This window comes from Mandrillus leucophaeus, unplaced genomic scaffold (genome assembly GCF_000951045.1).
Source record: "Mandrillus leucophaeus isolate KB7577 unplaced genomic scaffold, Mleu.le_1.0 Scaffold949, whole genome shotgun sequence".
Lineage (NCBI taxonomy): Eukaryota > Metazoa > Chordata > Mammalia > Primates > Cercopithecidae > Mandrillus > Mandrillus leucophaeus.
Window position 1 is genome coordinate 160,312 of NW_012110352.1, and position 12,852 is coordinate 173,163.

The 12,852-nt window shown below is 41.4% G+C and overlaps 1 protein-coding gene across 4 annotated transcripts in view; it reads right to left on the minus strand.

Annotated features, from left to right (window-relative positions):
• Positions 1–1,222: 1,222 nt before the first annotated feature.
• The window catches only part of PRPS1 (phosphoribosyl pyrophosphate synthetase 1), a 22,878-nt gene continuing 11,248 nt past the window's right edge, over positions 1,223–12,852 (minus strand). Inside the window, exons 1-5 of one of the 4 annotated variants that reach the window (XM_011970438.1) lie at positions 11,209–11,314; positions 9,693–9,817; positions 6,849–7,022; positions 4,441–4,600; positions 1,223–2,289 (exon numbers count right to left, since the gene is read on the minus strand). In XM_011970438.1, coding sequence (XP_011825828.1) covers positions 2,197–2,289; positions 4,441–4,600; positions 6,849–7,022; positions 9,693–9,817; positions 11,209–11,271 — 615 coding nt within the window. In that variant the 5' untranslated portion in view covers positions 11,272–11,314 and the 3' untranslated portion in view covers positions 1,223–2,196. Of the gene's footprint in view, positions 2,290–4,440; positions 4,601–6,844; positions 7,023–9,692; positions 9,820–11,208; positions 11,315–12,852 lie in introns of those variants that run through there. The other 3 variants (XM_011970441.1, XR_001004951.1, XM_011970440.1) reach the window with 3 other exon arrangements.

Sequence of the window (12,852 nt, forward strand, 5' to 3'; positions counted from 1 at the left end):
ACTTTGCGAGGCTGAGGTGGGCGGATCACTTGGGGCCAGGAGTTTGAGACCAGCCTGAGCAACATGGCAAAACCCTGTCTCTACTAAAAATACAAAAATTACCCAGGCATGATGGTGCACACGTGTAATCCCAGATAACCTGTAATCCCTCTCAAGGCTGAGGCAGGAGAATCACTTGAACCCAGGAGGTGGAGGTTGCAGTGAGCCAAGATCGAGCCACTGCACTCCAGCCTGGGTGACAGAGCAACAGAAAGATGAAAAACAAGACAGACAGACAGACAGACAAAGAGAGAAAGAGAAAGAGAAAGAGAAAGAGAAAGAAAGAAAGAGAGAAAGAAAGGAAAGAAAGAAAAGTAAAAGAAAGGAAAAGAAAAAGGAAAGAAAAAAAGAAAAGAGAAAGAAAAAAAATAAAAGAAAGAAACTCAAAATTTTGGAATGCATAATAATTCATCCTTAAATTTTGTACATTTACCTTCTCAAAATAGTTCTTATTTAGAAGGGATGAAAGTAAATGCCCAGCCGGGCACGGTGGCTCATGCCTGTAATCCCAGCACTTTGGGAGGCTGAGGCTGGCAGATCACCTGAAGTCAGGAGTTCAAGACCAGCCTGAACAACATGGAGAAACCCCATCTCTACTAAAAATATAAAATTAGGTGGGCGTGGTGGCACATGCCTGTAAATTCCAGCTACTCAGGAGGCTGAGGCAGGAGAATTGCTTGAACCCGGGAGGCGGAGGTTGCAGTGAGCCAAGATTGTGCCATTGCACTCCAGCCTGGGCAAGAGCGAAACTCCATCTCAAAAAAAAAAAAAGAAAAAGAGAAAGAAAGAAAGTAAATGCCAAACATATGTCAATTACTGATGAATGGAGGGAAATGATCACATTTGGCAAAATTAGTTCAAAATGAATAAATCACAGAAACTCTCCTCCCATAAGAAAATACCTAATTTGGATCTTCAGGAATAAGAACTAGAAATCCAGCAGACATTATACATGCTATAATTTAGGTATACTGCACAGAATTACACCCTATCACATTCTCAGTAAACTCCAGACATCTTAGTCTTACAGTTGAATAAATCTGCTGCCAATGTCTTCTCTTGCCTTAACAATGAAGCTAATGTAGTTTGGAAACAAATAAGAGCTATCATTGGACAGTGAGACATCTATCTAAACCAAACTTTCAGCAGAGACATCAGTATAGATTATGATACAGACCCTAAATCACACAGGTACACACACTTTATTAGTTTCCTCTACAAGAGACAATAACATCAATCTTTAACAGGAATCTCAGTTCATTTGAGAGGCCAAATAGATCCAAATGAAGATGAAAATTAAATACTTAAATTAAAAGGCACTACGATACCACCTAAAACCTACTGACTCAGTGGCAGTAGGCTAAGGAAGATCAAACTACAACACATCATCTAATGTAAATGTTAGCAATTACATAGCAGGAAGCATGTTTGCTTTCCAGAAGACTATGGTACAATGTTCATTTGGGCCCAAGAGGATATTTGGCCAGGAAAGGATCAAGATAGATGAAGGTAAAGCCAAATCGAAAGGGATAGGTACAAAGGAGACTCCAAGCTACATAGTCAAGCAGATGGCGATGGATCAGGCTTCTTCCTCCCAAGAAACATTTGCTGCACTGTGCTGCCTCCCCCCTCAACCACCCCCCACCCAATGTCTGCTCAAGCCGAGCTGTCTGCTCCTGCCTTACAGGGTGCTCAGCTACCAGAACTAGGTTTGGGGTTGCCCAGGGCTCTTGCTATAATTTAGCATAGACCTTGGGGAGAACTGGTCACACATGGGTTGCTTTTGTTGCTAGTTGTTCTCAACAAAGAAAACACTGAAGCATTTACATGCAAAGTAGTCTGAGCTTCTCCAATTACAGTCACCCTCACACAACATCCTCAAAAGTCTGAAATCTTGCAGCAGCTGAGCTACAGTTAAAGCTGCAAGGCTCACAGAATTATCAAGGAAGCCAGAATGAGATAATGCAGGTAGGAAGTCCCAGCAGTTAATCTCAATCCGTCTTTCTCCAATTCGGACAAACTCTAATATACCTGATGTGGGATGTAGAAAGCTACACTGGAACAAGTCGGGTCTTCTGCTGAATTTGTCATCAAATACCAAGGGGAAAGAAGGGGTGGGGTGGATTTTATTCTCAAAAAGCCTCAGAAGTTACTCTATTATAAAGGGACATGGCTGAATAGGTAAGAAACGGATTCTCCATTGTGAGTTCTCCTGATGGCTTCTGCAAGGATCATAGAGATGTCAATCACCTAGAAAGGCAGGAAAGGAAATCAGGTTAATATCATATGGTCAGAGATGACTGGCCAATTTGCAGACACTGATGAGCAGCCAAGCAAGTGCCCTTCCTCTTAAAACTACAACACTGTGCTGTTTCCCTGTCATGAAGCTGCACTCAGCTATTCTTCATAACATGTTTAAGATAGCCACTTAGGGCTGGGCACAGTTGCTCACACCTGTTAATCCTGGCACTTTGGGAGGCCAAGGTGGGCAGATCACTTGAGGCCAGGAGTTGGAGACCAGCCTGGCCAACATGATGAAACCCCATCTCTACTAAAAATACAAAAATTAACCAAGCATGGTGGTGTACGCCTATAATCCCAGCTACTCGGGAGGCTGAGGCATGAGAATTGCTTGAACCCGGGAGGTGGAGGTTGCGGTGAGCCAAGATCGTGCCACTGCACTCCAGCCTGAGTGACAGAGCGAGACTCTGTCTCAAAACAACAAAACAAAACAGATAGCCACTTAGGAAAGAGTCAAAATGCTAATGGAGAAAAAACGCTGACTCTGGTTCATCAAAATGGCTGGGCATTGTGGCTCACACCTGTAATCACAGCACTTTGGGAGGCCAAGGTGGGAGGATCACTTGAACCCAGGAGTTGAGACCAGCATGGGCAACATGGTGAAACTCTGTCTCTACAATAAAACAAAAATTAGCCAGGTGTGGTGGTGGTGTATGCCTGTAGTCCCAGCTGCTTGGGAGGCTAAGGTAGGAGGATCGCTTGAGCCTGGGAGTTTGAGGCTGCAGTGAGTCAAGATCAGGCCACTGCACTCCAGCTTAGGCAACAGAGTGAGACCCTGTCTAAAAAAAAATGGTGGTAGGTTCGCATTTTAAAATCCTTATGAATAGGCTGGGCACGGTGGCTCATGCCTATAATCCCAGCACTTTGGGAGGCCGAGGTGGACGGATCACCTGAGGTCAGGAGTTCGAGACCAGCCTGAGCAACATGGAGAAACCCCATCTCTACTAAAAATACAAAATTAGTCAGGCATGGTGGCGCATGCCTGTAATCCCAGCTACTCGGGAGGCTGAGGCAGGAGACTCGCTTGAACCCAGGAGGCAGAGGTTGCAGTGAGCCGAGATCGCGCCATTGCACTCCAGCCTGGGCAACGAGAGCTCCATCACAAAAAACGCCGTCTCAAAAAAAAAAAAAAAAAAAAAATCACCTGTAATCTCAGCACTTTGGGAGGCTGACACAGGAGGACAGCTTGAGGCTAGGAGTTTGAGACCAGCCTGGGCAACATAGGGAGACCCCGTCTCTACACATAATATCAAAAAAATTAGCTGGGCATGGTGGTATATGCCTGTGATCCCAGCTACTTGGGAGGCTGAGACGGGATGACTGCCTGAGCCTGCGAAGTTGCGGCTGTAGTGAGCTTTGATTGCGCCACTGCACTCCAGCCTGGGCAACAGAGCAAGATCCCTTCTCAAAAAGAAAAAATAAAAAGAATGACGATAATCCTCCAATTACACATATTAATTTCAAAAAGCTCATAGATTAATGTAAACATTTTTAATTAGGCAAGGCCTTGTTCTTTTAGTGCAAGAGCACTCAAACTTTAGTGTCTAACAATTACTTGGGGAATTACTTTAAAATACTGGTTCCAGGACCTCTGGTTTTATAGGTCTTAGATGGAGCAAAGGAATCTACATCATTTTAATAAGAACCTTAGGTCCAGAGCACACTGAGAAACACTAAAGTTGGCAGAAGCGTATAATTAGTTTAAAGGTTTCACGTTATATCTACAGGGGCCGATAGTTAAGAGTTGGACAAACACATACTGTAAAGTATGAACTTGAAAACTTTAATTTGCATCAGAATCACTGGGAGAGCCTGTTAAAATGTAGAATCTTAGGCTCCATCTTCCAAAGATTCTGAGGTCTAGCAATTTAAACTTTTAAACAGGTGATTTTCCCAAGGCTTGGCAGTTTGAAAAGAAAAAAAAAGGGTGGGGGGGAAGAAACAGGTGATTTTTAACTTTTAGATCACAAATTCTGATGACAAGACTAAATCCTTCAGATCAAAGAAAGATATCTTCAGAATCTAGAGACCTAATTCAACGTAAGTAACCACCTCCTAAACACTTAGAAAAGTCTTGTTTTGCACAAATCTCATCCTCACCTGTATTTTGGAGCAATGCTTCATCTTGTCCTCCTGAGGTATGGTATTGGTGACTACTACTGCCTCAAAGCATGCGTTGTTGATGCGAGAAATAGCCGGACCGGAGAAGATTCCATGAGTCAAGATGGCATAAACTCTGGTGGCTCCAGCTGAGAGAAGTCTAGAGGGAAAAAAAAGTTGGATTCATCTTACTTGTCATTGCAGAATTTTAGTCAGAGAGGAGTATATTAGCCTGCTTAGGCTTCCATAACAAAATACCATATGAAAAAAATAAAAAATAAAAAAAATATTATAAGGCACAGTGGGTTAGGGGAAAAAAATTTTAAGGAAAAGAAAATACCATAGAATGGGTGGCTTAAATAACAGAAACACATTTTTCATAGTTCTGGAGGCTTAAAGTCCAAGATCAAGGTGCAGACAAAGTAGGTTTCATGCTGAGGCCTTTTCTCTTGGCTTGTAGGTGGCCACCACCTTGCTGTGTGCTCAGATGACCTCTTTGTGTGAGTGTGTGTGTGCATGAGCACGTGTGCGCATGGGGAAATGCTGGCCAGTTCTCCAGCATTCTCTTCTTGTAAGGGCATTCATCCCATTGTAAGGGCTCTGCCCTAGTGACCTCATCTAATCCTAAATATGTGCCCCTCAGGTGACTCCAAATACCATCACATTGGGGTTAGGCCTCAACATACATGAATTTGGGGAGGACACAATTCAGTCCATATCAAGAAAGAACTGCACTAAGAACTTATCTGAATGGGTCTGAATTAGTGTAGAAGGACTCTGGCACAGACTGCTGCACTCAACAAAATCCACTTCCTCTTCTTTCTGGGCACACAGCTGAACTACATTTCCCAGCCTCCCTCACATAGTTCAGTGTGGCCATGTGGCTTAATTCTGGCTATTAAAATGTGGGCAGACACAGTGTACACCAGTTTTTGGTTGGACTTACAAAAATCTTCCAGGGGTAATCCTCTGTGTCCTTTTCCTTTTCTGGCTGGCCAAAATTGAAATGTCTTCCAAGGTAATCTTGGAAGCCCCATGTTAAAGATACAGCACCAAAGATTGAAAGAGTTCCTAACTATTGCTTAGAAAAAATGAGTCCAACAAGAACACTTGCATTGGAGTGTGCCATGGACAAAAAGGAAACTATCATGTTAGGGAGGTGATCTGTTATAGCGACTAGTATTCCCTTACTTGCACAAGGATGAAATGGGTTTTATGAATGTTTACTCCAGGATCCCAAACCAAGAATCATTCAGCACCCCAATTTTGTTTTTAGCACCTTATTATGTGCCAGGCACTGTGCAAGGCACAGACACAAGAAAGTTTAAAAAACCCCTTCTCAGGGCTGGGTGCTGTGGCTCACAGCTGAAATCCCAGCACTTTGGGAGGCTGAGGTGGGAGAATTGCTTGAGCCCAGGAGTCCAAGGACAGCCTGGGCAACATAGTGGGACTCCGTCTCTACAAAAAATAATAATAATAAATAATTACCCAGGTGTGGTGGCACGTGCCTGTAGTCCCAACTACTCAGGAATCTGAGACAGGAAGATTTCTTGAGCCTAAGATTTCAAGACTGCAGTGAGCCATAATTGTACTACTACACTCTAGCCTGGGTAACAGAGTAAGACCGTGTCTCAAAATAAAAATAAAAGTAAAAATACCATTCTAAGAAACAATGCTACTCATAGTGGCTTGGATTGTAAGTAGTGAGGGGCCACTTAAAATATTAAAGAGTGATGGGATCAAACCTCAGTTGCAGGAAGATTAGCAAGCGTGGAGAGATGGAGTGGGGAGGTGAGAGAATGGTGTCTGGCAATGGAGAACAGAGTGGGGAGGCAGTTTAGAACAGTGCAGGCAAGAGATGACAAGTAACATAAACATTAACCTGTCACAGGATTAGAGTGAAAAAAAGAAGTAATATGAACAAAAGTAGCAGCCGGTAAAACAGTCGAGAAGTAAGACCAAGGGTTCCAGCTTAGGTAAAATATAAATACGAGCACACATGCCTGTCTGCTCAGGATTTTTACTTTAATTCATTAAAACAAAAAACAATCGCATGTAGAATACTCAGGGTGATCAAAAAACTTTGGTAATCAGGCGATGGTTGTCTAACATTGTGAATATAGTTAATGTCATTGAACTGTACACTTAAAATAGTTAAATGGCAAATTTTGTTATATATAGCTTAGTACAACATAAATTCAAAAAAAAAAACTAAGAAAATCTGAAAAAAAAATAAGAGTACTCAACAATTTCTATGTATTATAATCTAAGCCTTGGGTGATAAAAAATCTCCCAAAGTTACTTATCCCCTCAATTTGGTTCCAAAAGGAATCAGCAGGCTGAAGACATTCAGACAGCAATTGCTAGCTTTTTCCTTCTAACTACCAGCCCCATCAATCCACACTTACTTGTCAGCTGCATGGCAGATTGTGCCACAAGTGTCAGCCATATCATCCACAAGGATGGCCACCCGATCCTTCACATCTCCCACAAGCACCATGCGGTCCACTTCATTGGCCTTCTTCCGCTCTTTGTGAATCAAGGCAAAGTCCACATTCAGCCTGTCTGCAATGGAGGTCACTCTGCAAAACAGAGGGTGTTCATATGTATGTGTGGCTTCTAAGACAAAAGAAATGGACTAAAGAGGCTGGTGCGGTGGCTCACGCCTGTAATCCCAGCACTTTGGGAGGCCGAGGTGGGTGGATCACAAGGTCAGGAGATCGAGACCATCCTGGCTAACACAGTGACACCCCATCTCTACTAAAAATACAAAAAATTAGCTGGGCATGGTGGCGGGCACCTGTAGTCCCAGCTACTCAGGAGGCTGAGGCAGGAGAATGGCATGAACCCGGGAGGTGGAGCTTGCAGTGAGCTGAGATAGCACCACTGTACTCCAGCCTACGCAACAAAGCGAGACTCCGTCTCAAAAAAAAAAAAAAATGGACTAAAGAATGAGCTTGTTTTGGGGAGGAGAATACTCCTTGAAACCAATAGTTCCCAGGGCTGGAAGAAAGCAAGCAACTATCATTGACTTCTCATAGGCAAATACCACAAACTGGGTTTTATAAACCAATGCCTCCATATCTCAACAGAAGCTTATGAATGTACTGATCAAACTTAGATGAGTATTCATTCTGGGTAGAGGACAGACACACTCACCAGTCCTGGGAAGCAGTATAACGCTAAGACACGCATGTTTATTTAATGGATTGGCAGTAGAAGGAATGAGGAAAGAATTAACTAATGCCAGGAGTACACAGACTGTCCCAATTCCCATCATGGAAGACCCGTGACTGGGGATGTGTTGAGAAGAGAACCTGACTGGCAGGAGAGGAGCAGCATCCAGCCTGTTCCAATGACTGTGCCCTCATCACTTCCCTCAGTGCTGTTCGCAAAACATCCATCAACTGTCACCGTCAACTGTACCTGGACACCAAGCTTGGGAGTTTCTTTTACAATTGCTAGACAGAAAGTTATACCAATTACCCAGACAAGCTGGACATCTCATCATTCGGTCCAAAGTATCTTCTAATCAAAGAGAATTCTTATTTTTCTTATTACAAGAGAAAATAAACCAGACTAGAAGCTGGGATAGAAGAAAAATTTGTCTTTTGACAAAGTACCACATAATTCAAACAAAAATCTATTCAGTGTAAATGACAGTGAGCTGCCCAGTGGCATGCCTGTCCGTGCTCCACTGTGCCATCTCCGTCATGTGTGAAGCAGCCCATGCTTGGGGATTTGTCCTGTTTTTTAATGTAGAACTGAACAAACTATAGCATTTTGTCCTGTTTCTCTTGTGACTATGGTCACATGAGTTTTTGCTGGATAAGTGAGAACCTGTGACCACATAATAAGGTTTGAACCATAATCTAGGTAACGTTTGTACCTTGATCTAAACCAACCATACCCTGTACTCTCCACTACTACTGCATAAGCACATAACATTAATGGTAACCAATTTGCTTGGAATGATTACTTATCCAAGGCAAATTCATGATCAATTAGTTCAAGTATCCCAAACCAAACATACTCAAAGGTCAACAAATTCAGTGACCAACAAAGCATCAAAAGGGCTAGAAAAAGTAACTCTCTACACCTTTTCACGAGAGAACTACTGTACAAATGAAAATCACACAGGAATCTCTACCTACTCCCCAAACCCTGCCAAGACTGAAGTGATAGACACCCAATTGGAAAATACTCCATCACTGTAAGACAATGATAATGAAAAAAACAAATCAGGTGGCAATTAGTTGTCTACTAAAGGCAGTTTTCCTATACCCACCTTTGGAAAGAAAATCCTGCCTATTTCAAATGTGACTATTTTCTAAGTCCCATAGAAAGATATGAAAATAATGACCAACAAATTAAATATGACAACTACTAGCTGTGGGGATGTTTCTTAAGGTGTCTCTAGCTTTACAGATGGTAACTAGCAATTACATGGGACTCACCAAGCCATATATCTGGCTGGATAACAGAACTCAAGTTCTCAGCTTATCGGTTCTGTTGAAGTTACTGAAATAAAAGAGGTTGTTGAGAAACAGTCATTGAAGATTTGAATGGCTTTCAGAAAGTTCTGAATTAGTTCTTCCTAATCATCTGTGTTTTGTAGCTTTTCACTCTATTTCCACAAGAAGAAGAACATGTGTCACACTTTTGAATGCATTACTAACGAGTAATCCACTAAGGAAATCAAGAGCTCTTACTCTGCACCATGTGAGCTGCAAAGCACTGTAACTGGCAATCCCTGGCAATCAGTTTGTTTAAAATGTTAAGATCTTGGCTTTAAATAAAAATATCACGCTTTACTTTCCTTCCTGCTTAATATTTTAATCCCAAGGATCAAAATGATCTAACCAACAGCATTGTAAGCGGAGTGTAAAAGCGAATTTGTCCACCAATACGTGGTTCAATAGCAGCTGCTATTCATTAGAAAACCACATTTTCTACCCTTCCCAAAAGGTTTATAGCTGTATTGCTAGCTCTGTAGTGCCAAGTTACTCATAAGTTATAGTCAAGTCCATAATATGATGATTTAGGACCCCTTTTCTGTCTTGTCTTCCAAGTAGTCACTCAGGACAGTAAAAGAGGAGAGGGTAAAACTATATTCAACCCATGTGCTAGCTACTTATATCCATTCAAAAATACTTAAAAACTGCCACTTGGATAGAAAAACATCACTTTGTGACACAACTATCTGAAAGATTTTCCCAGTACATTGGGAACAATACTAATTTCAACCATACCTCTTAGCTCCACCAGCATCAGGTGAGACAATAGTGCAGTTCCTCCACTCAGAGATATTCTCCCTTATCCACTTTAGGACAGCCGGCTCTGCATACAAATTGTCTACTGGGATATCAAAAAAGCCCTGTAGAAAGAAGCTGGATCAGTTTTGCTTCACTTTACTTCTCTTCCATTTATAAGTGGCAAACACAAAGTAGTAACTCGCTCAGGGAATGTCTTACTGCAACATTCAAACCGATGGGAAGGCAGGTCCAGTGTGGTAGATTATAAAAGCCTCCCTGAATCTGGGCTATGTGAGAGATCCCAGCCAAGATCAACAAAGTCAGCCCTTAGTCAACCCACAACTGAACATAGGAACGTAAGTGAGCCTTTGTAAAGAATGGCTAAGTCCAGAAAAAACCATTAAGAACTGCCAAGTCAACATGCAGACTCAGTGAATTAGTAAATACTGCTTTATGCCACTAAATGTTGGACTGATTCGTTAAGGAGTACAAGCTAATGGATAAACCAGTTAGAGATGCTATGGTATATAAACTTAATGGAAGCTACTTATAATAAATGGTCACAATGAATAATTAGAAATCAGGAGATCTGTGTTCTAATTCCAGGTGATACAAATTAGTTGTATTTCTCAATTAAGTCATTCCTTTTCATAAAAGGAATACAGTCCCTGTCCAATGTACCTCATTGAATTCCCATAAGCTTGAAATGATGATTTGAAAAATATCTTTGAAAAAATATAAAATAAAGGTGGTATTCCACCCCCCTTACTTTGGGTTTATGCTGGAAAGCAGGCTCCAATATCTGTGGCTCTAAATTTAAGACCATGAGGCCAGGCACAGTGGCTCATGCCTGTAATCACAGCACTTTGGGAGGCTGTGGTGGGCAGATCACTTGAGGTCAGGAGTTCGAGACCAGCCTGGCCAACATGGTGAAACCCCATCTCTACTAAAAGTACAAAAAAGTTAGCTGGGCCTGGTGTCGGGTGCCTGTAATCCCAGCTACCTGGGAGGCTGAGGCAGGAGAACCACTTGAACCGAGGAGGCAGAGGTTGCAGTGAGCCAAGATGATGCCACTGCACTCCATGAATATTCAAGGGGAATAAGAATGATAATAATTAACAATAACAGCTCCTATCTATGAGTACCTGTCATGGGCCAGGCATTATAATATGAATTTAATGTTTTATACTCACAATAATGAAAAAGTATATGTTCAGAGAAATTAAGTAACCTTCCCAAGCTTACAAAGCTAGTAAATACCAGAGCCTTTATTCAAAGTAGTTCTGATCCCAAAGCCTATGCTCTTGCCATAAAACTAGACTGCCTCCCTATCTAACCACCTGAAATGACTAAGATCATGAAGTATGCTTAAGGTGAACACATTTAAAATGTTGTTAACATCTAGTTTATTTCAGATGTACTTGGGCATAATTTTTGGCTTCTCTGTGGTCTTCACCATCATCAGTCTTTTCCTCCCACCTTTCAAACACCAATATTTAGCTTCCACTGATACCTGAATTTGAGAAGCATGTAGGTCCATGGTGATAATATGATCTGCACCTGCTACAGATAGCATATTTGCAACAAGCTTGGCTGAGATTGGTGCCCGGCTCTAAATGGAGGGGAGGAAAGAAAAGAAAAACCAAAAAGCCAATTTGAAAAACAATTCATTTGCTCAAGAAAGTATTTATTGTGTACCTACTATGTTAAAGGCACTATGGTACCCAGAAATTCATAGAAGGAGACATGGCCATTGACTTTAAGTGGATCATAATTCAGAACAAATATTAAGTGGAACATCACTTTTCCAAATCAGGATACACTTATCAATAAAGAAAATACCTTCCTAACTTTTATTTTCTTAATTTAATGTACACATTTTCATCCTATTCAAGTGTTTCCAATGCTCAATTATTCAAACTAGGCAGACTTTAAAAAATAATTTTATTAAAATCTCTTTCAACACATACATATGTAAACCTTTAACACCTAACATGTCAGGGTTTGAAGATACATCACAGAATAGATATTATAGTTTCCTTTGTAAATTACATCACTACTTACTCATCTGGTGGTCAACTTTCCAACAACTATGAACTCCTCAAATAAAACATACTTGCCGCACTGTAAAATAGCAAAGTCCATGCCCTTTACTTTTTTTTTTTTTTTGTAGAGACAGTTGTGCTCTATCACCCAGGCTGGAGTGCAGTGGCATCATCTCAGCTCACTGCAACCTCCGCCTCCCGGGTTCAAACAATTCTCCTGCCTCTGCCTCCCAAGTAGCTGGGACTACAGGCGCACAGCGCCACACCCGGCTAATTTCTTTTGTATTTTAGTAGAGACGGGATTTCACAGTGTTGCCCATGCTGGTCTTGAAACTCCTGAGCTCAGGCACTCCTCCTGCCTCGGCCTCCCAAAGTGCTAGGATTACAGGCATGAGCCACTGCGCCCGGCCCATGCCCTTTACTTTATACTCTGTTGGAATAAAAATATCTGACCTTCTTCGAGGCATTGTATGTAAAATTGGGCATTAATTACAATAGACTTGCAAAATTTTATGTATATGCCTTATCCTCTAATATACCAGATAAAGTAAGATATATATATAGTTTATCTATCTATCTATCTATCTATCTATCTATCTATCTATCTATCTATCTATCTATCAGATCAAGTATTCATGTAACAGACTTCAAGTTTTATGAAGAGGTCACAACTAGGATCCCAATCTTACACTTTGAAAGGATCTACCATAATTTTAAAGTATACTCCAGTACTCCAGAGGAGTTGGTGCTTAGTCTTACTGATACAATTAAAAATACCAGTGAGCTAACTGAAAGTTATATATGTATCACTGTAATAAAACACAGACTATAAATGTGTTGCTTTATACAAACCAATTATATTTCTATTGTTTTGAAGATAGGGTAATACCTAAGAAAAGGTGATTTTTAAAATTCCCCCTAAATATATATTTGATAATTTTGGAATTTATTTGTGATCTGGGGCAAGTGCTCCTGCTTCCTCTGCTCAAAAAATAAGATTCTGCTCCAGGCCGGGCGCAGTGGCTCAAGCCTGTAATCCCAGCACTTTGGGAGGCCAAGACAGGCGGATCACGAGGTCAGGAGATCGAGACCATCCTGGCTGACACGGTGAA